Source organism: Heterocephalus glaber, unplaced genomic scaffold (assembly GCF_053883595.1).
Source record: "Heterocephalus glaber isolate CG9 unplaced genomic scaffold, H.glaber_assembly_v1.0 deba00000122, whole genome shotgun sequence".
NCBI lineage: Eukaryota > Metazoa > Chordata > Mammalia > Rodentia > Bathyergidae > Heterocephalus > Heterocephalus glaber.
Genome location: NW_028258138.1, coordinates 69,847,523 through 69,871,728, shown reverse-complemented (window position 1 = coordinate 69,871,728; position 24,206 = coordinate 69,847,523). Strand labels below are relative to the sequence as shown.

General features: G+C 44.2%; 1 protein-coding gene across 4 annotated transcripts in view; it reads right to left on the bottom strand.

Moving 5' to 3' along the window:
• Positions 1-958: 958 nt before the first annotated feature.
• The window catches only part of Nr1i2 (nuclear receptor subfamily 1 group I member 2), a 33,654-nt gene continuing 10,406 nt past the window's right edge, over positions 959-24,206 (bottom strand). The window contains exons 2-10 of one of the 4 annotated variants that reach the window (XM_087209021.1): positions 17,656-17,867; positions 9,771-9,987; positions 6,974-7,107; positions 6,510-6,697; positions 5,513-5,781; positions 4,141-4,283; positions 3,828-3,944; positions 3,407-3,512; positions 959-2,167 (exon numbers count right to left, since the gene is read on the bottom strand). In XM_087209021.1, coding sequence (XP_087065147.1) covers positions 2,020-2,167; positions 3,407-3,512; positions 3,828-3,944; positions 4,141-4,283; positions 5,513-5,781; positions 6,510-6,697; positions 6,974-7,107; positions 9,771-9,802 — 1,137 coding nt within the window. In that variant the 5' untranslated portion in view covers positions 9,803-9,987; positions 17,656-17,867 and the 3' untranslated portion in view covers positions 959-2,019. Of the gene's footprint in view, positions 2,168-3,406; positions 3,513-3,777; positions 3,945-4,140; positions 4,284-5,512; positions 5,782-6,509; positions 6,698-6,973; positions 7,108-9,770; positions 9,988-17,655; positions 17,868-24,206 lie in introns of all 4 variants that reach the window. The other 3 variants (XM_021263091.2, XR_002396983.2, XM_021263086.2) reach the window with 3 other exon arrangements.

Genomic DNA, 24,206 nt, shown 5'->3' with positions numbered 1-24,206 from the left:
AAAATGCCTAGGTGTTTTGAAAATCATTTCTGGGGGCTGGGAATTTACCCTAAATCTCATCTTAATCTCCCCTTAACCTCATCTTACCCTAACCTACATCTAGCAACAATGTCGGCCTCCAGAATGAACAGCACTCAAAGTTATTTCCCTGGGCAAAAGGAGATACCTGTATTATTTATGAACATAGTTGAATGAAATTTATATTTCTAAATTAGAAACATTTTCTAATTACAACTAAGTCTGTAATTAGAATTCCTAAGAACAAAAGCTGTATTCATTGGGCTTATTAACATGAGTGCTTGATGCAGAAAAGACTGGTAAATCTGGAGAGTTATAAAATACATTTATTTACTTTGATTTATATTTGTTATTTACTTTTTATATTACTGATGATTTATATTATTGATTTCTTATTCTCAGTTTGCCCTGGTGAGCTCTGCAATTATCTGTTCCTTAAAATTCACTTCCTTGTGCTTTCATTTGTGACCAAATATTAGATATTTAAGATTAATTCAGTTACATTTTTAATTATGGTATATGTATACTTTAAATTTTTGTTGATTATTTTATCAGCAAACCAAATTAAATAATTCATTGTTATGTTCTTATACCAGCAGAGCCTTCAGAAATGTAAAGGGCAAAAATGAAATCAGTAATTAAAAAATGTGTTGTTCTTATTTCTTTTCCCCCTCACACACATTTCTTTCTTCTCCAGAAAATGAGGCCAAAAAATGTTTACATCTCTAGCCAAAAGTTCATTATTTAAGTCCTCTTGCCTGGATTCAGTATACCCAGGAACATAATTGCTAAGCCTAGTTCTCCGGTAGAGAAAGCCTTATGCAAAACTAAAGTATAACTTGTGAGAATGCAAAAAGTATTCACAGATTATTATGAACAAGGCAGATATTTCCACACTCTTTAGCAGTTATGTACATGGGGTATCAGTGGACACAGCAACTCTGATCTGGCATGTTTATTAACCCACAGTCACCGCAGCCATGTCACCAAGCACCTCAGTGTTCCCATCTCAGACTTCCCATACCAAGCCACACAGTTACCACAGCCACAGTTCCCACCTTTTCCTCCCATAAACACGTCCTCAGAACCCTCCCTGGGGCCCCCAGTACCCACAGATCCCCAGCGCAGTCAGCATCCACATAAAGAAGTTCCCTGGGCTTATGTCATGTGTCACTTGCCCTTTTGATCCATGCTGCTTGTGTTCCGACTTTGTTTTCTTAACTGTAAGCTCTGAGATCAAGGTCCACATCTGAGTCAATAGTGTATATCCCACAGCATGCTGGTACTTAGTAATGTGCTTGAGTGGATGAAGAGACCCAGAATGAGGTCGTCGCAAGCTTCTGACACAGTCTGGGCCTCCTGGCTTCTCTAGAAGACTCCCACAGACACCAGTGCACCTGCTGATGAGCTCAGGCCTGGAACCCCCACCCGAGCAGCTTAGCAGAAAGGGCGGGGTTTGGTCCAGTGGGTAGGAAGTGGAGGCAGGATTATTAGAGGTAGCAAGGAAGAGACTCCGGACAATGATCGTGGGTGTGGCATAGATGCTATGGAGGCTCAGCCCCATTATTCCTTTCCCTCTCCCACCGTGGCATTTTAGAGGGATTTAGGGATTTATTCCCAGACCACAGGACCTTGTCTAAGGGAAGAGCAGCCTTGCTTCTCTGATGGGCCTGATCTGTAGGCCAGTGCACTCTCCATACTTGATCTATGGTTTCCCTCTCTCCAGGATGCACTGGGGGATGGGGTGCCCACGGCCAGTGCCTAAGAAATGCTACCCTGCTATGGTCAGAATGTTGTCACCTATCAGCATTGTCCATCTGTCCAGCCTCAGAAGTGGCATCTCAGGGCCAGGGATTTAGCTCAGTGGCACCACACGTGCCTTGCAAGCTCAAGGTCCTGAGTTCGACCCCCAGCACCAAAAAAAAAAAAAAAAAAAGAAGTAACATCTCAGAGAGTTCTGGGTCTGGCTGTCCCACAGAGGCTCCACCCAAGGGCCACCACTCAGTCGTCCGTGCCACTGATCAGCTCCCGCATGAGGGGCGTAGTGGCAAAGGGGTGTGTGTCTTGGATGCTCAGTAGCTTCTGGGTGTTCTGGGCATTGATGCTGCGCAGTTCGGTGAGCACAGCCATGATCTTCAGGAACAGGAACCTGTAGCCACCAGAGGAGAGGTTGGGATGCAGTCCTCCCTCTCTCTAGCCTGAAGCCCTGACACTGCTCCGAGGGTGCACAAATTTCATCTCAGAGCATCTCAGGTCAGCCAAGAGATGGGCTCAGCTGAATTCCTTTGGCTGTGTCAAGAGGTATTTAAAGTAGGAATTGTGCTTTCCCTGCTCTCACCCACAGGGCTTGAGTTTCTGCATCTCCAGACCTAGGTGGAAATTCCACACCTTGTAGGTGCCAAGTGCATGGGTTAATTTGAGGGTACATAGAGTCACACTCCCTTGGTTAATACCAGGGGCCAGGACTGAAGCTGGAGGTTATTAGAGACAGGCTAGAATCTCTTCCTGGATCCAGCCCTGGATCTAGTGTCTGGACATACCATACACCTCTGTTTCTCATGAAGGATAAGAAAGCTGGCATCTCCAAGCCTCTTGGTCCCATACAAGGCAGGACTAAGCAAATAAAGACATGGCCCCCACAGCATCCCAGGATGCTGAACCCAAAAGTGCAGGCCTCGGGAAGATTTGAGCTTCCAGTTCACACTATGATACACAGAGCTCACTACAATCCAAGCGTGTCCTTGTCCATGGGCCCATGGGTATCGGACTATGCACTAGATCACAGGGACTCAGAATCAGTGAAACTAGGAAAGCCTCTGTCTAGATCAACTTCCAAGCAGCCTTGCTGTTTTGAGTCATAAGCAGACAAGGAAAGCAATTTCCCACCCCCAGTGTGTGCTCTTCCTGAGAAATTTGTAGATGGTGCTCAAGAGCTTGCGCTTTGGACATGGTCTGGCTGGGTCCACTGCCAGTCTCTGCTCCTCTGGCCTGGGAACCCTAGGAAACTGTCCCGAATCTTGGCTCCCATGCACAAGGGTGTTGGAACTCATCTCCTTCAGTGGAAAACTAAAGGAAATCGGGCACACTGACTCCTTTGCACCAGGGATGGCACCTCCCAATAAGATCTCTGATTCCCATCACTATTGGTATCTGTGCTATCTTTACCATTATGTAGTTATCTATGGCCATTGCCAGAGGAGCCTGTAGGAGACTCAGGAGAGTATCCAGCTCTTCCCTGCCCTGGATGACATGAGTTTGGAAGGCTCTGGCAGCAGATAAGTGTTCCCTCAACAGGGCACAGCCTTGAGCCCCACAGGTTTTCCCGAGGCCTGGCTGGTGCTCAGGCTGACACCCCATCCCTCACTCACCACCTCCCTGCTGTGCTCACCGGTGGGCAGGCTGGGGCCGGACACACTCAATGTAGGCCTTCAGAGTGGTGGCAAATTGCTCCTGCAGCTGTTCCACCACTGCACGTTGCATCACGCCTGGGCGGTCTGGGTTGGGGCAGGGTGGGAAAGGATGAGGTACCAGCAAGGGTGGGGAGGGACAAGGACAGGCTCAGTGTTCCCCAAGAGGGACATTTCTGACCATCTCCTGAGCCAGAGTCATTCAAGCAGGGCAGGGAGGGAGTGCTAGGGCTCTAAACCACCCACAAATCCAAGGAAAAACCATTCAGTATCCCTACCCTGGCTAAGCAGTTAGTGGGGAGCAAGGCTATTGGCCAGAACCTTCCTTGGAAGGACAGGAGAAAGTTGCTACCTCTGTAGACCCAGCAGAGCGGATGTCATGGGCCTGGGGGAGGCTATCACCTGGGGAGAAGAGGGAGATAGCCTGCATCAGCACATATTCCTCCTGATGCAGCTGCAGCTTCTTCAACATGTAGTGGAACTTCATCACAGGATTCAGGAGAAGTTTCTGGAAGCTGTCTGTGGGCAGATATTGGATTTCAAGTGCAGGATCTCAGGAAGCTAACCCAAGACCCAGCCTTCCCTCGTCAAGGTCTTTTGTTCCATCACCCAGTCTTCCTACCCTGCACTCCCAGGACCCACAGATCCTGGCATAGCTCCCTTCCATCCACAACTGTTGTGTTTCCCTCCCTCTGCCAAGTTATCCCTTGGGCACCTTTAGGGTCTTTGAAGAAGTAGGTCAGCCGACCACACTCCCAGATCCCAGTCTCTGTGTTGAACATTGTGTTGCACCTCAGTAGGCACATCTCAAAGGTGGCCCCCTTCAAGAGGGAGATCTGGTCCTCAATGGGCAAGTCCCTGGGAGCAAGCATAGGGAGGGGATGATAGCTCTCAGGGAAGCACCCACAGATGAGCATATTCCACATGTTGAGGGAAGAGACAGGGCAGAGTTAGGAAGGATGCCTTCCCCTGAGGATTGTTTCAGTTGCTTCCTGGTTGCCTCCAATCTTTCCCTGTCACAATCTGCCAAGCAGATGACTCCCATTATGGTCCTCTCCTCTCCTGCTACCATCTGGGACTCTCAATGCCCACCTAGCTTAGCATTCAGGTCCCTTATTTCCAAATCTGCCCTCTTCCATTGACCAGCTGAAAGCTTTCCTTACTCTTAGTGAACCTTAGTTTCTACTTGTGAAATAAAATGACAGTAGCACATACTGGTCAGTGTACTCAAAATAGGTGGTCATGAAAAGCAGCAAGTGACCTACCACTGTGGTGCTGACCTATGGATCAACAGATGCCATTTATGTGCACACCAGTAGATAGACTTCTTTTTCTGTTCCTTGACCTAATTTGAATTTGTGTTCCTGGCATGTTTGATTCATCCCCACATGTAGAAGCTCAGCAAGGCAATGAGGCCAACCCAAGGTCAAAGATGCCCAACACCATCTCTAGGCTTACAGACTACATCTTACAGGGCTTCAGCTCCCCCTAGACCAGGGCAGTCTTGGGTCTCCCACCAACCCCAGGTATCACAGTTGTTGCTCTCGTGCCCAGTGCTAGGGAGACCTGGTCCTTTGAACCTTTCAGGACCACCCACCCTCCCCAAGGCCTGCTCAGCCTTCTCTTGGCTGCAGATAGCTGGAGGCACAGCATCTGTTCCTCTCCTTCCTATCGTCTCTCCATAGACTCCCTTCTTTTTCCTTCCAACTCAGCCTTTGCTCTGAAACTGTCAACTCGTTATTCCTACCCACACGGGGAAACTGAGAAGGGAAGGAACTACTACTTGAACGTTCACCACGTGCTGAGTGCTCTTCAGATGCTTTATTTCATATTATATCCCCACAAAATTGGTATGATTAGTTCCTATCTCCAGATGGGGACCCAGTGGGTTACATGACAGGCCCACAGCCCCACAGCTAACGAGCCAGACAGCTAGGGCACTGGTGCTCTGAGAGGCAGCAACAATGACAGAGGGTCATTTGGCTCTTAATGTCCCCCAAATTTAGAAGGACTTACCTAGATCCTTTGAACATGATTGGTCATTTCCTTTTCCTTTCCGTATCTATCTGCCCAGCCCCATGTTCTACCTGAAGTAGGAGATGACTTTGGCAAAATTGATGATGCCTTTGAACATGTAGGTTGACATGTCAGCCAGGTGGGGCAGCAGGGAAATGATCTCTTTCCCATCGCTGTTTTCTGGGGGTTTGTAGTTCCAGACACTGCCATCTTCCGCCCGCAGCTGCAGAGAGATCTTCATACTACCCAGATATTCCTTGATCTGCTTCCACTTGTCTTCTGCCAGTGGGTACTTCAGAGACTCTGGCATCTCACAGCGACTGCTAAACACTTCTGGCAGCTGGAATGCAAGACAGGGTAGAGAGAGGACAGACAGCATTCGTTTTCACACAGACCCCAGTTCGCCATCTGCAGCTAAGAAGATGCACAGTCCCAGGCATGCGCTCCCATGCACACATGTGTGCACACAGGCAGCACTTACTCCTTCTATGTGGCCATCTCCTATCAAGTAGTGCTTTCTAGATTTATGAAGTAATGGTCACACAATCTCTGCACAGTCAGAATGGAGATAGAGGCATCCTCCTCCCCTTTGTCACAGTATCCCTGCTGTTGGTATCCCTGCTGTTGGTGCAAAGGCAAAGAACTGAGCCAGAGCCTCTGGGCTAATCTAGCTCTCTGAGCTGGGCAGGCCACCTGAGATACCTGTGGACATCCAGGAAGGGAGGCCATTAGGAGAACACCCCACTGTTGAAGGAACACCAGTCCACCAAAGTCATGCCCCCTCAGGTCCTGACCCTATCCTGTAAAGCCCTAAAAGCCAGAAAAAAGACTGGAACTTCTTAGCTTTCTCTCCAGAGTTACTGCTGCTGCAGGAGACAGTAGAGATTCGCAGAATCACCAGGGTGTCTTTGCTGCCCCCCTCCCCCGTTTCTAATGGGGAGGAGAGGTGAGAAATTGCATTTCTAACAAGTTCCCAGGTCATATTTAGGGTCCCTTCTCTGGGATCACACAGTGAAAAGCCCAGAAAATGAGTCAGGTTTTGAGGAACCAGCTCTGAAGGCCCCCTACCCGGAAGTCCTTGAAATGCGAGAAGGTGGTGTCAAAGGTTTTCTTCTGAGCATCCATCAACTCCCTGATCAGCATCTGCTGTTCCTCCGTCAGCCCCTGAGTGGCAAGAGGCTGGTTCTCCACTCTTTCCCTTTTCTTCCTCTTGATCAAGGCCCGCCTCTGCTCCACGGCCGCTTCGGACATGATCACTGAGGGGACAGCAGCCGGTGAGGCTCAGCACGCGCATGTCCCCCAACACACACACACACACACACACACACACACGCGCGCGCGCGCGCGCAAGGTCGCTCTCCCCAGTTAGGGGACACCGCCAGGGGGACAGCTAGGAAGAGGACAAAAGCCATGGTGCAGGGACAGCTGAGAGAAAGGGCCCCGGCGCTGCCCACCCCTCCGGAGCAGATTGCAGACGCCTGCATCTCCCGGCCCCTCGCAGGCCTGGACACTGCCCCAGCAGCCCCACTCACTCTCCTTCTTCATGCCGCTCTCCAGGCACTTGCGCAGGCGGCAGGCCTGGCACTGTCGCCTCGTCTTCCGCGTGATCTCACACGTGCCCTTACGGAAGGGGCACCTCAGCCGGATATTGCGTTTCATGGCCCGCCTGTGAGGGGAGGAAGCAAAGGATACGTTTCATGGGGCCCGGTTCTGGGCCAGGAGCTCGGTCACACTGCCTCTCTCTCACGCTCTCTCGTCTGTGGGCGAGGAAACCTAGTCACAGGCTCTGTGCGCCTTGCCTTTGCCCTCGAGTGGGGCCAGGTCTAGGAAAGGCATAGGTGAGCCTCTTGCTTAAGGTCTGGGACTCAGCAGGAAGAACAGGAGCAGGGGAGGAGCCTTCTCTGACACATTCCCACAGGGGATGGGGTCGCCTTTTCACAGGTGACTTTCTGGCACAGTGGACTCCAGCCCTCAGTCCATAGCCTCGTCCCTTCGAGAGGGGCCTCCTAGCTCAAACCTGTGGGCCACCATGTTCATGCCTCAGCCCCAGTCCAGCCCTGAACCCCTGCTAGGAGGCAGAGTCTGACCCTGGGAGCATATGAGGCAAAAGCAGCTCCCTCCCTTGACCAGCTGTCATTCTAGACTGGGGGGTTGGGATAATGTGAGAAAGCTGCAAGGTCTGAGGAACATTTTGCACCTCCCTAGATGATGCAGAGTTGGGTTTTGGTATGGCCTCAGGTGGCAGAGGTTCAGAGCCCTGTGAGGGAGGTGCAGCAGGCGCTGATCCATAGACCCTTGCACAGGTTCCTGAAGTTGGCAGACAGTGGAGGCAGTGCCTTCGGGAGACAGCCTCTCCCCACAGCCCAGGAGTCATGAACTTCCCATCAAAGCCCCTGCCAGTGTGGCCCTAGCTTGGATTACCTTCATTTCCACAACTGGATGGAATGAAACAGTGCAAAAAATGAGGAATGCTGGCTTGGAAACTTGGCATCAGTCAGGGAGGCTGCTAGCCGGCCTTGAGGGCTGGACTGGGTCATGCTCATGGTGACTTCACAGGTTTGATCTCAGAGGCCTAAGCTCTCTAACCAGGTGACCATCCTAGGGAACATCTCAGGTGCCACCTCCCACACACTAGCCACTCCTGCTGGCCTGGGTAAGAGACCCCTTATGATGCTCCAAAGTGCACTGAGAATGGGTGAAAGGAGGAAGGGGTCTCATTTATTACAGGTATGCTTTGTATCAAATTCTAAGCTAGATATTTTGCAGAGCTTTGCAGATCTACTTTTCAAAATTCTGTGAAATCTCTTCTCTTATGTGCCCGGCATAGATGCCTGAGACTAAGGCTTTGATCAGATAGATCACTACCAGTCCTCCGGGTAAAGGATGAGATGAAATGTGAGTCCAAGTCCGTGTGATGCTGAACCCAAGCTCCTTCCCACCGTGATATGTTGCCTCCCTCTGCAAATGCTGGGAATGGCACTGAGTGGGAAGGAGAGAGCAGATGATCCCCATCCCCAAGGTAGTGCTGCTTGGATGGACACCTCAGACGTCCTCTTCTGTGCTGGGAGAACCCAGATGTGATTCAGATGTGAACTTGCCTCTATGCAGCCCTGGGGCCTGCACCCAGCTTGGTGATGTAGTGTCTGCTGCTAACAGCAGTCGCTAGGCCCAGCTCTAGCCCATGAAGTATGAAGGGCTCCTCTAGGACAATTGTCTTGTCCTTGGAGGAAGAAAAGATGAGGTTTTTTTTCCTTGGCTGAACATTGTAATTATTGCTTAGGCCCTGGGGTCCAAGAGAGCTCTCCAGTAAGGCGGCAGAAAAGGAAAAGGCAGACATGAGCCACAGAATTCACCAACATGAAAGCCTTCAGACTTCCTGCTATGAACTGTAGCATACTTTCCTTATTGTTAAGCCAGTTTGAGCCAAGTTTTCTGTGACCAGTAGCCAAACACATCCTGACACTGCTGCTGGGTCTCAGCCCTGTGATAGCCCAGGCTCTTTGGACCTACCCTAGGCAGAGTTACCTGACAATGGCTCAGGCTTGGCCCTGTCTGCCCTGCACCTGGGAACTCTTCACCCTGGTGACGTTGAACTCTCTTAGCCCAGAGGCCACTGCAGTACTTCTGTGGGCTCAGCTAGGCCTAGAAGTCTTCCTGTGAGTCCCCAGGCAAACAGCCAAACAAATCCTCCATTTATGACTCACTGACCAGAACTCCTTCTTTGGGATTGTAGGGTGGCACCTTGGGTCTTGGGTTCACTTCCATTCGAATGAACAGCTACCAGGAAGACCTTCCAAAGGGCCAGCGCAGGCTGGTGTGCTAGGAATTCCCAAGTGTGGAATTAAGGGCGGCACCACATGCCCCATCGTCACTCCTTTCTCTCCTCCCCTTTCTCAGTCTGAGACTTTGCTGAGGCTTGCCTTGCCAAGCTGGCTTTGTCTTTCTGTTTTTCCAGCTGGATAATGTGAGCCTACTATCCAGTCCTGCCTTGGATTTTCAAATCTTTTACTCTTTTACTGGCTGATCTTTTTTTCAAGAACACATGGAGGATGGTTCACAATAGAAAGGGACCTAGGTAGGGTCCCAGGACCCAGATAGGACCTGGGTAGACCCAGGAAGATTTGAAGATGACAGATTCCCCTGAGATATAAATAGTGCACTTGAGACTAATTAGGAGGACTTTGTGGGCCACCAGCCCACACTCTAGATCTGGGAGACAGATTGAAGTGAGGCTCTTAGACTGCCCAGGGGGTTCACAGCAGCTTCCAGTTAGATGGGACCCGGTGTGTCAGTGGTGGCAGGTGAGTGCAGGTTGATGGGTAACTCTACCTGAAAAAGCCCTTGCATCCTTCACATGTCATGACATTGAAGTGATAGCCATTGGCCTTGTCCCCACATACACGGCAGACCTGGAGACGCCCATCTTCCTCCTCTATGTTGTTGGGGGTCGTCCCAGAGACAGAGTCTGCTTCTTGGTAGTGTACAAGGTTGGCATGGCTTCTGTTTTCTTCACTTCTCACCTCCAGGTTTGCCTCTGGAACTCAGACTAGAAGTGAGAAAACCACAGGGGATTAAAGTTGGATAGTGATGTGCTAAGGCTGCGGGAGGAACATCTGTCCATTCTGAGTTTGGCTGTCATCTGAGTTCAATCCTGGAACCCCAAACTAGAAAAATGTGGGTGGGGATTTGAGTTGTTATCAATAAAGATGTAACCATGATATTTTGTATGTAACCATAGGGCATAAGAATAGAACATGTGAACAAGAGCATGAAAGAGAAAAAGGTTTTAAGGAAGGAAAAAATGAGAAGAAAAAGGAGGAGGCTGTCTAGCTCGCAACATGGAGGCAGCACCTAAGTAGACTGGGGTTAGGAGGCCATAATCTGGGCCCAGTCCTGGTCAGAGAACAGCTTAGGGACCGGTTACTGTTCAAGATGACTTCTTGGACTGGGTAGATCTAAGGAGGAGAGCCCCTCAGGTATGCTGTAGCCCTTGTTCCCAGAGAAAGCTGGGAAACCTGAGAGAGAGAAGGTATCCAATCAAATAACCAAGCAGATGGAGGAGCAGTGAGAGTGGAGTCAGGGTCACAATGCAGTGGGCCCCATCATGGTGCACCTGAAGGATAGATGTGGCCATCAGTAGAGCCACACTCAAGATGTCCTCCCCAGGCAACCTCATCTTGAGAGTGTGACTTGAATTCTACTTGGAATGGGCAGAAGAATAGGAAGCAGAAATCAGGGACTGACCTGCTCGCTACACTCCTGGAAAGTCTGTCTAGGGCAGCCACACCACAGATGATGTTGACTTTCCAAAACCAAAATAAAATTCAGTAAAATTTCAACACACAAATTTCTGTTTCTAGTATCATGACAGATGACACTTGACAGTTTCACCTAAAAGAGTGAATAGGAGGGGCCAGGAACTTAGTTCAGTGGCAACACGCCTGCCCCACAAGTGCAAGGTCCTGAGTTCGATCCCTGTTACAGGAAAAAAAAAAAGTGAATAAAAAATTAAGCTGCCTCTGAACTTGGCCCTTTTAATAGAATAGGCTGACTAGAAATTTGAACTGAGTAAGTTCCCTTGATTTTTTAAGTCATAATCCTGACATCAAATAAGCTTATAGAAAAAAGGACTTATTTAGGGTACTCACAAAAACCTCAAGCAAGATTTGATTTAAAGTACTCTTGGGTTAGTTATTCTGCCAGGCACCCAGAGAGGCAGCTGCAAATCCTACTCTTTGGAGGAATTCATTTTCCACTTTCTACCTAGGTACAAATAATTACGCATGTAATTTCCAAGATACAGGAACTAAAACTCACGAATCTTTTTTTTTTGGTATATCCTTTTATTGGTACATTTTAGGTGTACAATATAATGGCATTCATCACTGGAGATATGCACCTCTACATACTCTCTTGGTTCCTATTTTTTCTCCCTTCTTCCCCTGCCCTCCCTTCAACCCTTCCATTCCTCTCTGTTTACAAAGACTTTGTTTCCTTTTTTTCATTTTCTCATATTAATTCCATTCCCTTCTTTCCTTTCCCCTACCCATCCCACTTCCCCCTCCCCTTTGCCTCTTTTCTTCCTATTTCACATTATCTATTATACCTTTTAGTCCTTATTTACACTTTCAGTTTCTCACACTAGAGAAACTATCTGGTATTTACATGTATGTGTCCTATTTATTTCACTTAAGAGTATAGCCTCAATGTGCATCCATTTAGCAATAAACGTTTCTAATTTCTCATTTTTGATGACTCAGTAGTACTCCATTTTATTAAAAAAAAAACAACACATTTTCTTGATCCAGTCTCCAGTTGATGGGCATCTGGGCTGCTTCCAAGTTTTAGCTATTACAAATTGTGCTGCTATGGACATGGGTGCACATATATCACTGTGGTATGATACTTTTAATTCTTTGGGGAAGATACCCAACAGGGGAATAGCTGGGTCAAATGGGACTTCCAGTCCTAGTTCTTTGAGGTATCTCTATACCGATTTCCACAGTAGTTGCACCAGTCTGCACTCCCACCAGCAGTGGAGCAGGGTTCCTCTTTCCCCACAGCCCCGCCAGCGTATGTTATTGGTTGATTTCACGATAGCAGCCATTCTTTCTGGAGTGAGGTGGAATCTCAGTGTTGTAAAACTCACGAATCTTGAAAGACTAATAAAGCACCAGAGCAAAAGTCAGCAAAAAGCAATTTTAAGCAGAATTAGACATGCAGACCCTGAATCATCAAATGCAGAATGTGTGTGTATAGGTAGAAATAGTTGAAGATGTAAGAACAAAGGCCATAAAATTGACCAAGTAGATTTTATCAATGAATAAAAATTAACTTTAAAATCTAAACAAACAACATCTGTACAAACCAATAACAACAGGTCTTGAGAATTAGAAAAAAACCAACTAAAATATGCAACTGTGTATAAATAAGATGGGTGATCACAGTGAAAGTTTTTCTAATTCTATATTGTTGAGGAAGGAAAAAGGCAGTAAATGACTCAAATTTTGATTAGTAAAGTATACTTGTTAAAACATAACCTCTTAGAAATAACATGTAACTTGGAAACTAATAAATAGGAAGGAAAAATTTCTAAAAGAGGCCATTAGGGAGGTAAAAAGAAATTGAAAGGAGGACATAAATGAAAAACACAAAGTAGGATGATAGAAATGCAGAAGAAAACACTGGCCAAATGTTCATGACACTAGTGTGGACAAAGATTTTTTGGCTAAGACCCAAAAGGCACAAGCAGCAAAAGTGAAAATAGGCAAATGGATTATAACTAGGAAGCTCTTGCACAGTAAAGGAAATAGTTAGAATGAAGAGACAACTTGCAGAATGGATAAAATATTTGCAAACTATTCATCTGACAAAGAATTAATATCCAGAATATATAAGGAATTCAAACAACTAAACAGCAAAAAAAATCTGATTTAAAAATGGGCAAGTAGGGCTGGGGATTTAGCTCAGTGGTTCTGCCGCCTGCCTTACAAGCACAAGGTCCTGAGTCTGATCCCTGGTACCAAAAAAACCCCAAAAAAACAAGAAACAAAAATGGGCAAGTCACATAAGTAGACATTTTTCAAAAGAAGATATACAAATGGTGAACAAATACATGGAAAAATGCTCAATATCACTAATCCCCAAGGAAAAAGCAATCAAAACCATGATGGGTTATCGGCTCAAACAAATTAGAATGACTTTTGTCAAAATGATACAAAATAACAAATGCAGATGAAGATTTGGAGAAAGGAGAATGCATACACTTTGGTGAGAATATAAATTACTACAGCTGCTAGGGAAAATAATATGGAGGTTTCTCAAAAAAGTAAAAAGAGGACTACCAAATGATCTAGCAATCCTATTAGATATATATCCAAAAGAAATGGAACCAGTATATCAAAAAGATACCTATACTCCCAAGTCTGTGGCAGCATTATTCACTATAGCTGGGATATGGAATCCACCAAGGTGTTCACTGATGAATGATTAAAGAAAACATGATAGACATGCAAAATTTCAGCCCTAAAAAGAATAAAATCTTGGCATTTTCAGCAACACAGATGAAACTGGAGGACATTATGTTAAGTGAAATAAGCTAAGCACAGAAAGACAAATACTGCACATTCTTACTCATTTGCCAAAGCTAAAAAAAACCAACAATTTAATAGAAGAAAAGGAGTAGAATAGTGGTCACTAGAGATTAGAAAGGGAAGTGGGGAGGAGCAATAGAGAGAGATTTGATAACAGGTAGAAGAGTAGTTAGATAGGAACAATTAGTTTTAGTGTTCTACAGTACAGTTAGGATAATTACAGTCTCGAACAATTTGTGATATATTTCAAAATAACTAGAAAAGACCGAAGTTTCTCAGTAAGAAATGCCTGAGGAGATGCAAATGCTAATTACCCTGATTTTGATCATTACATGTTATGTCCATATATTTAATTATTGTACCATACCCTATAAATATGTACAAATAATATGTGTCAGCTAAAAATATAAAAAAGATTTTTAAAGATAGCAGAAATACCAAACATATTGATAGTGAAATATAAGTATATGGAATGTTCCTATTCAAAGACACTAAGAAAAAACGGTTTAGGTGGACAGTTAGGGTAACTTAAAGTTTTAGTACTAGTATTTTGGAGTCTGTATAGGACTTTAGGACTTTGTGTTGGAAATTAAGACATAGGGCAGATACCAAAATGGTAACCAACAATTACTGAAACTCAATGTCCTAGGTCCTTTGCAAATGGTAACTCATTGTCTTCATCAATTTTGGCTGCTGTAACATAATACCATAAACTAAACAGCTTTATAAACAACAGAAATGTGTTTCTTATAATTCTGGAAGCTGGGAAGTCCAAGATCAAGGAAAAGCAGATTCAGTGTCTTTTGAGGGCCTGGATCATAGACAGCATCTTCTCCCTGTGTCTGCACATGGTAGGACTTAGCTCTCTGAAATTTCACTAATCCCTATCATGAGGGCTCTACCCCCATGACTTAAAGATCATTTTGGGTGGTGCCATTGCTTTTGGGATAAGGATTTCAACATATGAATTTTAGGAGGAGATAGGCATTCAGAATGTAGCATTCATTTATTCCTCATTATGATCAAAATGTGTACCTATTTCAAGCATGAGAACATACTCTGTTATGTATGGGTCCATTTTAGGTTCTATATAACTTGGAAGTTACTCATTGGGCAACAATTCCTGGCCTTCTAAAACCTTCTAACTGCTCATAAGATACAATGTTTCAAAATCAAAAAGCAGCACAGTTAGAGAAATTTTATTTGCAGGGAAATGTTTCAAAGTGTATGCTGGAGAACACTCTTCCTTAGGTTTTGGACATCATTCAGAAGTCATTAGGGATAGTAACGTCTGGGAAGGAGACATTTGACAAAGACTCTGCACATAAATTATGAACTTTAAATGACGGAAGATGGTGAGATGGAGCTTCCTCAGAAGGGAAATGATCATTACAATATGATGACATGAATCACAGGAGAAATTCAATAGTTGATATAAACTGACAAAGGAAATGTCACTAAAGGGCTAGAGGAAAGACATTTACTTAAACCATGTCTAATTAACCCTTTCCCCAATTCCTTAATGAAGAAGTATTAGAATTAATGCTGGGATCTTGCTCCATAGTAGTTTTATACCATTTGTTTGTTTTGCCTACATTTGTTATTAAATAGGCAGACTCTGGTGCATTGCGCAGGCCATTCTCTTGTACTTTTATGAAGGCTCAGCTAGAGAACACATAACAGTTCTTCTCCAAAGACAGCACCCCCACCCCCAGGAGCTACATCTACCCATGTACAGTCCTTGTCCATGGAGAACTGAGGATGGTCTGTAACTTGCTTTGATGAGTAGATTATGAGAAAGCGACATGGTTCCAGTTCTGGATCTAAGTCATAGGAATCCTGGTACCTTCTGTTTTTGCCTTTTGGAGAACCCCAAAAAGTCTAGCTACCCTCAGAGTGACCACCCAAGGAGACTGCAGAAAGGCCATGTGAAGGTGGAATGGCCTGCAGTCCCACAGATGGGAGAACCCCAGCTGCCCACCTCCTAGTTGTCTCCACCAAGTTCACTCCAGGAATGTGAGGGAGCTACATGAGTGAGGCCTTGTGAACTTCCTGGCCAAATCCAGCCTCCAGATGACCCGAGCCTCAGCCAAGCTCAAGTAGAGCAAAGAGCTCCCCAGTGAGTCCTATCAACAAAAAAATCATGTTGGGAAATAAAATGGTAGTTGGTTTATACAGTAGGTTTAGGGGAGATTTATTATATGGCAAGAGATAACAGGAACAGAAGCCCTGAGTTTTGCTAGAAATAGATCTGTAGTAGAGTTGGGGATGTGCCGGCATGTCCTGCTACTGTGGCTCTCACATCAGTTTGTTTTCCTTATGGAATGGTGCCCCATGGGCAGGAAAATGACAGTGAGAAGCTCTTGCTGCATGCCAGCCACCTCTCTTTCATGTGAATTTCATAAGACGAACTGTGTACTTTTAATCAACTACAGCTGTGTTTTATTCTAGAGGTAGAACCTGGTCCTCAATCTGCTTTGTAATCAGTGAAATTTAGCCAGAAGTGGGCTAAAATGATGCTCTTTTGTATTTAGTGAAAGGAAAATACATCTTCAATAAGGGTTTGGCAAAAATAATTGTAAAATCCAGTATAAAGAATACTGGAATACCAATACTAAATATCAACACTGAATACTCAATACCAAAGAAAGAATTATGTTCTCAGTAAGGGTCATCCATAAACGAATACATAAGCCAATGAATTTAGGTTTCTCTACAATGGGCTTGGCACTATTAGGCTGTGCTGAGCACAAACAGCCCCACTGCTCTCTGGGTGGGTGATATATTGACACTGCTTTGATGTGAGGAGAAAGAGCCAGAATTGGAATCTGTGTTCTTTTTTCTTTTGGTACCAGGGATTGAACTCGGAACCTTGCACTTGCAAGGCAGGCAGCAGGACCACTGAGCTAAATCCCTGGCATCTGTGTTCTTAAGTCACCTTTAAGCTGCATCCCTCAGAAGATGCATTTCCCAGTAGGCAAATCTCCTTCATCTCCATGATGACCAAAGACTTTTCTTATGCAATTCACCTGGGACACAGCTCCTCCGCATTGTGTGGCTCTGATGTAGCTCTGTTTCCAGGCAGGAGGTAATTCCCTAAGATCCTCAGTTCTTTCCTTGCTATCTCAGTTCTGGTTAAAAAACAAGGGACCAAGGAACTTTACTGCCACTTGGGCCACACCCTGGGGCGTCCTGTCTCATGTTCACTGAAGGTCTGTGGGTTTTCCCTTTCACAGTTAGAAATGTTTGTGCCGGGGATTTAGCTCAGTGGTTCCGCCGCCTGCCTTGCAAGTGCAAGGTTCTGAGTTCAATCCCCAGTACCAAAAAAAAAAAAAAAAAGAAAGAAAGAAATGTTCAAGGTTGTGATTTGTGATGGGCACCCTCTGGGTTTTGACCAGTTTTGGGAAAGCTTTGTCTGGCATTCTACACCTTTGGCTTTCCAAGAGAGCCGATGTAAGCAGAAGACCATAAGTCTAAATGACCTGTGGTTTTTCTGGGCCGTTACCCCTGTGTTTTGCTGATTCAATGGTTCTTGGCATTTGTATTATAATCAGGGTTTATGTTGAAGACATTTTCTTTTGTTTCTCATCAATCAGGCCTTCTACTAAGCCTCTAAAAATACCAATTTTGGCTTAGTCAGAAATGACCCTTAAAGAGCTTTATGGTGGGCTACACATTCAGTAGGGTCCCCAGTATGCTGTCTGAAAAAAACCATGAAATTTCTGGAAACAGATGCTTTCATAAGACCAACTAGCTATGTACTTTTAATTGACTGCAGCTGTGTTTTCTTCTGGGGTTAGCACCTGCTCATCATCCTGCTTAGTAACTGCTGAAATCTAGCCAGAAGAGGGTGCTGTGTGCAGGCAACAGGGGCCTGATGAGGTGGGACAGTGAATCATGCCATGGCAACTTGAATAGTTTAAGAAATGCCCAGTGAATTAGTACAGCATGGCTCTGGGTATGTCTGTGGATGATTGACATGTAGGCCAGCAAACTAAGAGAAGAAGACCCACCTTGGATGTGGGTGAAACCAATCAATAGACTTGTAGCCTGGACAAAATAAAAAGGGAAAGAACAAGGAAGTGTCCCCATTCTGGAAGGGCTCCAGTCTTCACCATTACCTTTGGACATCAGGCTCCAGTTTCTTTAGCCTTCCAATGTAGACCTCACTGTTGACTCTACAGCTGCCTTCAATGTTAGACTGGTGTCGTATCCTTGATCCTCTTGCTCTACAGCTTCCATCTTCTGGGGCTGAGCAGATAGTGGATCATTCAGCTCTCCAGTGCACAGACACCAATTGTAGATTCTCCTTCCTCTGATCCTGTAAGCCTACCTAAAAATCCCCTTGCATAATTATACATATATATATTTTTTTCTTTGGTACCAGGGATCGAACTCAGAATCTTGTGCTTGCAAGGCAGGTACTGGAACCACTGAGCTAAATCCCCGGCCCATACATATATTTTCTATTGAGTCTATTCTTTTAGAGAACCCTAACTACACCAGGTGTGTTGTAAATTCCAAACCTCTTAGCCACATTTAAATAGTCATCAAATTTAGCTTGAGTGGAATAAGAGCAATGGACTTTTTCTTTTGAGGTACTGGGGATCAAACCCAGGGCCTTGCACTTGCCAGGCAAGTGCTCCACCACTGAGCCACACCCCTAGCTGATAAACACTCTTAATGTGAAACATTAAAGTTTAGTGAAGATAGATTTGTACCAAGTTTGGAGGGGCATATTGGGGATCATCTCACTGAAAATTTAAACTATGTGGCATGCAGAGAATTCATGTTGAAAAACTTGGAGGGAACTTCAAAGGGAGGAATCCACAACAGCAACAACAAAACTTTTAAAAGGCAGGAATGGAATAATTGTTTCAAACATGATAGCAAAAATCTGTTATGAAGAAACACTAGATATATCTTCAGGAGGAAAATAAAATGTCAGTGTATTAGTTACTTTCTCATCCCTGAGACACAACACCTGACAACCACAACATAAAGGAGGAAAGGTTTATTTTAGCTCTTTTTTGTGTGTGTGGTTTTTTTTGTTTTGTTTTTTTAGACAGGGTCCCCCTATTTAGTTCAGGCTGCCCTTGAACTCACTATGTAGTCTGGGCTGGCCTCAAACTTGCAGTGATCCTCCTGCCTCAGCTTCCAGAATGCTGGGATTACAGGTGTGCACCACCATTCTCAGCTTGGCTCACTTTTATAGAGGTTTCAGTCCATAGTCGGCTGGCTCCAAGGCAGGGCAACATGGCAGAGGGGCATGGCAGGGGAGAGCTGCTTATGGCATGGCAGTCAGGAAGCAGAGACAAGGGTCAAGGAAGAAGGGAGGGAGATACAACCTTTTAGGCTATGCCCCCAGCAACCCTCTCCTCCCATCAGGTTCTACCTCCCAAATCATATTAACTATAAACACATCAATGGACTAATTCACACTGATGAATATCACATCAACATGATCCAATCAGCCACCAAAAGCCCCACCTATGAGCATATGAGGCATGGTAGTGGAGACATCTAGCTATAAACCATAACATTCTACTCCTGGCCCCCCAAAGACTCATATGTATCTCTTTATGCAAAGTGCATTTAGTCTGTGTGTAAGAGCTGCAAAATTCTTAATAGTTTCAGCACTGCTGAAAAGTCTAATCCCAAGTCTCTGATGTTTAAGGCAAACTTTTAGCTGTGAGCTCCTGTAAAAATAAAAAAAAGTTAAACGCAGCCTACATTCAAAGAGACATGGCAAGCATTATCATTCCAAAAGAAGGAAATTGAAGGATTAAAAAGGGATAGAAACAGAAAAAGACCCAGCAGGAAAACATTAATCTCTATAGTTCCATGTCCAGCAGCTAGGGCAATCTGTGCCAAGACAGGAACTCCAAAGGGATTGGGTGGCTCCATCCTTACAGATCCACTGGTGGTTGTAGCTCTCATGGCTCTTCTTTTGGGCCTGATTTGCTTGCTCCTCGTGGCTTTCATCAGATCAGATCCGTGTTCCCGGTGTCTCCAACCTTCTGGGGTTTCCATTGCTCTTTCAGCTTTATCCTCACAGGTTCACACACTGCCTTCCAAGGGGCACTCTGCTGGGCCTTCCAAGCTTTCTTCTGAAATCTGGGTGGACACCCTCCTGATTCTACAATTCTTGCATTCTGCATGCTTGTAAAATCAGCAGCATGTGGATAACCCAAAATCTGCCACCGGTAGGAACGGTAGCTGAGCCCTTTTGTATCTTCCCAGTGGTTGCAGAGGCCTCTGAGTGCCTAGCTGGCTGAGGATAATGAACTGAATCCCAGAGAATCAATTCCCATTCCCCAGACTGCCACCATTCTGGAGTGTGGTGCCCTGGGGTTCTCTTCTCAAAGCAAAGTCTTTCACTTTTCCACCTTTGAGTCTGTGAAGGGTAGGGTCTTTTGGGTTCCTCCCATGTCCTCAAGGCACACTTTGTATTGTCCAGTTCCAAAGTACTTGATTTCTTTTTAATGTTAGTATTTTCATCAATCAAACTCTCCCCTGCTCCATATTTACAGGCTCCAACTTTCCTGAGGCTTTCTTTCTGGCCAAATTTGAAACTTTTTAAATCATTTTGTTGGGCCATTTGCTTTTGATTCTCAACATAGAGCTGGCTAAACGCCCTCAATGGTACCCAAGCCACAGCCTGAATGTTTGGCTGCCTTGAAATTTCCTCTGCCAGATTAATTATATCACTGCCCTTAATCTCAGTCTCTCACAAAATCTCAGGGCAGGAACAAAATATAGACAAATTTTCTGCCAAAGCATAGCACGCATGTCCTGGAGTCCAACAGCCAATGCAGTTCTTGTTCCCAACTGAAACCTCCTGAGCCTGGTCTTAATTGGCTGCATTTCCATAAGCATTCTGGCCTTTTGAGCTCTGACCAGAATCTACCATCAAGCTTAGTTTATAGCAATCTAGGGCTGCTTCTCTAGCCAGCATCCTGAATCTTTTCAAACTCCTTCTGCCAGCTAGTTCAAAAGATTTCTCAACCACGTGGTTAGTCACAGCAATGACCCCACTTTTCTGGGATCAAAATCTGTCTTAGTTACTTGCTTATCAGTGAGATACAATACCTGACACCCACAACTTAAAGGAGAAAAGATTTATTTCGGCTTACAGTTTGTAGTGGTTTCGGTTCATAGTTGGCTGGCTCCAACTCAGGGCAGCATGGCAGAGGAGAAACAGTTCATGGCATGGAGGTCAGGAAGCAGAGATGGAGGTCAAGAGAGAAGAAAAGGACATATATCCTTCTAGGCCACACCCTCCTGTGACCTACCTCCTCTAACCAGGCTTCACCTTTCAAGGTCATATTTAGCTATTAACTCATCAGTGTGGACTAATCCACACTGATGAGTACAACACCCACATGATCCAATCACCTCCTGAAAGCCCTACCTATGAGCACATGAGCAGTAGCAGTGGGGACATCTAGACATAAACTATAACAGTCAGTTATACTAGTGTTAATGATCAGTCAGAGAGTTGTCTGGTGCAATAAAACACAAGACAAAAACATATGTATCACTCTTACAAACCAGGTAAAACTGACAGTGCTTAGAAACTCTAAGAAAACCAGCTAAAAACCCTGAAAATACATAACAGTATACAAGATAAATACATAAAATTCAGTAAGTTCCACTTATACTATCTGTCAATAATAATACTATAATATCAACCTAATAGGACCATAAGAAAGGAGCAAAAACAAAAGCCTGGTAATATTAACAAGAAATGCCTGGGCCTGGAATTTAGCTCAGTGGTTCTGCTGCCTGCCTCACAAGCGCAAGGTTCCAAATTCAATCCCCAGTACAAAAAAAAAAAAAAATGCCTGGAAGGAAAAAAACTAAAACTCTGAAGGATAGAAATGGAAAGAGACTCTTAAAATTTAGTACTTTAAGAATGTCCAGAGCCAGTCCCAGCACCCAGAAGGAAGCTCCCCGACTCCATCCCAGGCTCCTAGGGCAGAGAAGCTCAGCCAGTCCCAGCACCTGGAAGGAAGCTCCCCCACTGCCATCCCAGGCTCCTAGGGCAGAGAAGGTGAGCCACGTGGGCACCAGAAGCAACCCCCCACCCGTGGAAATGGGAAAACACATAAACAAGCCTCAAAAACAGACTTCCAGATCACCTACAGCAACCCCAAAGGGAAACAAGATGGAGCAATCTGATACTCAACCACCTGGACTCCCTGAACTGGCAACAAAAGAGGATCTGGAAAAAATGAAATCAGAAATAATTTCTCAGATAACAGCAGAGATTGTGCCCATAGTGCAAGACATGATTAATAAATCTAGAGAGGACACAGGTAAAAAAAATAGAGGAGCTGAGGAACATGATGGAATCCCAACATAAGAAACAAATGGAATCCATAAAACAGATACAAACAGATTTCCAGGAAATTAAAAACTCCATTGAAAGTCTACACAGCAGAATGAGCACATGTGAGGACAGAATTTCAGATATAGAAGATAAGATTGCAATTAGTGACCAAGAAAAGAAAAATTGCTTTAAAATTATAAGGGACCATGAGAAATCAATCCAGCAGCTGCTAGACGATGCAAAGGAGAATAACATAAGACTGATTGGAGTCAATGAAGAAAGAGCAGAGAGTGCAGATGACATAAAAGAACTGTTCACAGAAGTGATGGCAGAAAACGTTCCAAGGAGGGGAAAAGAACTTGACATACAAATAAGTGAGACATATAGGAAGCCAACTACCTTTGATAAAAAAAAAATCTACACATAGGCATATAATAGTTAAGATTCCAGAAACCCAACAGAAGAACAAAATTCTACAAGCAGGGAGAGAAAAGAAACAAATCACATACAAAGGAAAGCCCATCAGAATCACAGCAGACTTCTCAGTGCAAACCCTCAAGGCAAGAAGAACTTGGAGTGACATATTTCAAGCCCTAAAGGAAAACAGCCTCCAACCCAGATTCATGTACCCTGCAAAACTATCTTTCAAAATTGATGGAGAAATAAGATACTTTCATGATAAAGAGAACCTTAGGAACTTCATGAATACCAAACCAGCACTCCAAAAATTTTAGACAATATCCTAGGAAAAGACAATGAGGATCACAACCCCAGGAAGCCCAGCAGAATGAATCCATTGGGCGTGACAAATTAAATGCAAAGGGGGAGAATCCAACAAAAAGAAAAAGTCATGACAAGGCTTTTAAAACTTTTAACTTCATCTTCCTAATTAGTGTATAATTCATTCTTGTTATTGTACTGATTAGTATTTTTCTGATTCTAGTGTTGCACACCTTTCCTTGTGCTGTACTGGCTATTTATCATCTTCTTGTGTCTACTTTTTAATTGGGTTATCTATTAATGAGCTGTAAGTGTTCTTTATATATTCTGGTCATAGGTTATATGCATTGTAAATATGGTCTGTTTAAGGACTACTTTTCATTTTAATGATGTCATTTAAAGTTCTAAATATTGATGGAATCTCATTTATCAATTTTTTTCTTTTATACATCATGTTTTTTGTATCCTAGGAAGTTCTTGCCTACCCTAAATTCATAAACATTTTCCCTTATAATTTTTTCTTAAAGTTTTATAGTTTTAGTCTTTCATATTTAGGTTCATAGATCCTTTCAAGTTATTTTTATGCATGGAAATAAAGGGTTGAGGTTAATTTTTTATACATGGATACCAGGTGTTCTAGAGCCATTTGCTGAAAACACTATCTTTTCCTCTGCTCTTGAATTAAGTTTATATTCTACAAAATGTTAATGTTAAATAATCTTTCAAAACTCAGTGGATCATATATATGTGGTTCTAGTTCTAGATTCTCTGTTTTATTCCATTGATCTATACATCTTTCCTTACACTAACACTGCCTTGATTACTGTAGCTTTAGAGGAGGTCTTAAAATTAAGTACTAAACACCTTCCAACAATGGTTTTTTTTCTTTTTACTTTTCTAGGTCCTTTGTAGTCCTACATAACTTTTAAATTGCAATATCCAATTCTTCATTTATAGCAAGTATACCTAGACCTGAATTTTTATATATACCTTGTGTTTTCTAAACCTGCTAAATTCAAATACAAGTTCTAGGGCCTCCTAGAGATTTCTGAGTATTTTCTCTGTGGATGATCATTTCATCTACATATAAAGATTTTACTTCTACCTTGACAATCCTATCCTAATTGTGTCATTTTATTGCCAGACTATTTTGATTTGGGCCGTATGTTTCAAAGTTTAATGGACAGATGAAGAATAGGCATATCTTCCCTTGTTCCCCACCTTAGGGAGAAAACATTGTATCTTCTCCATTCATATAAGGCGTTTTTGCTGGAAGTATGGAGTACATGTCTTTGATCTGTTGAAAAGGTTCTGTTCTACTTCTAGTCTCCTGATAGCTTTTACCATTAACAGCTGTAGAATTTAGTCCAGTACTTTTTCTCCAAGTACTTACGGGATCATATGACTTTTTCCTTTCCTCTGTTAAAATGATGACTTTTGGGGGTGGATCTTCCAATGCTGAACCAACACTGCCATCCCTATAATAAAACCACTTTCTACCTACTGCCAGAACTGACTTCTGAGAGTTTGTTTTGTTAAAAAAATTTCTGTGTTCATACTTTTTTCTTCTATTATCTTTATCCATTTTAGGATTAGCACAATGTTGAGTTCCTAAAA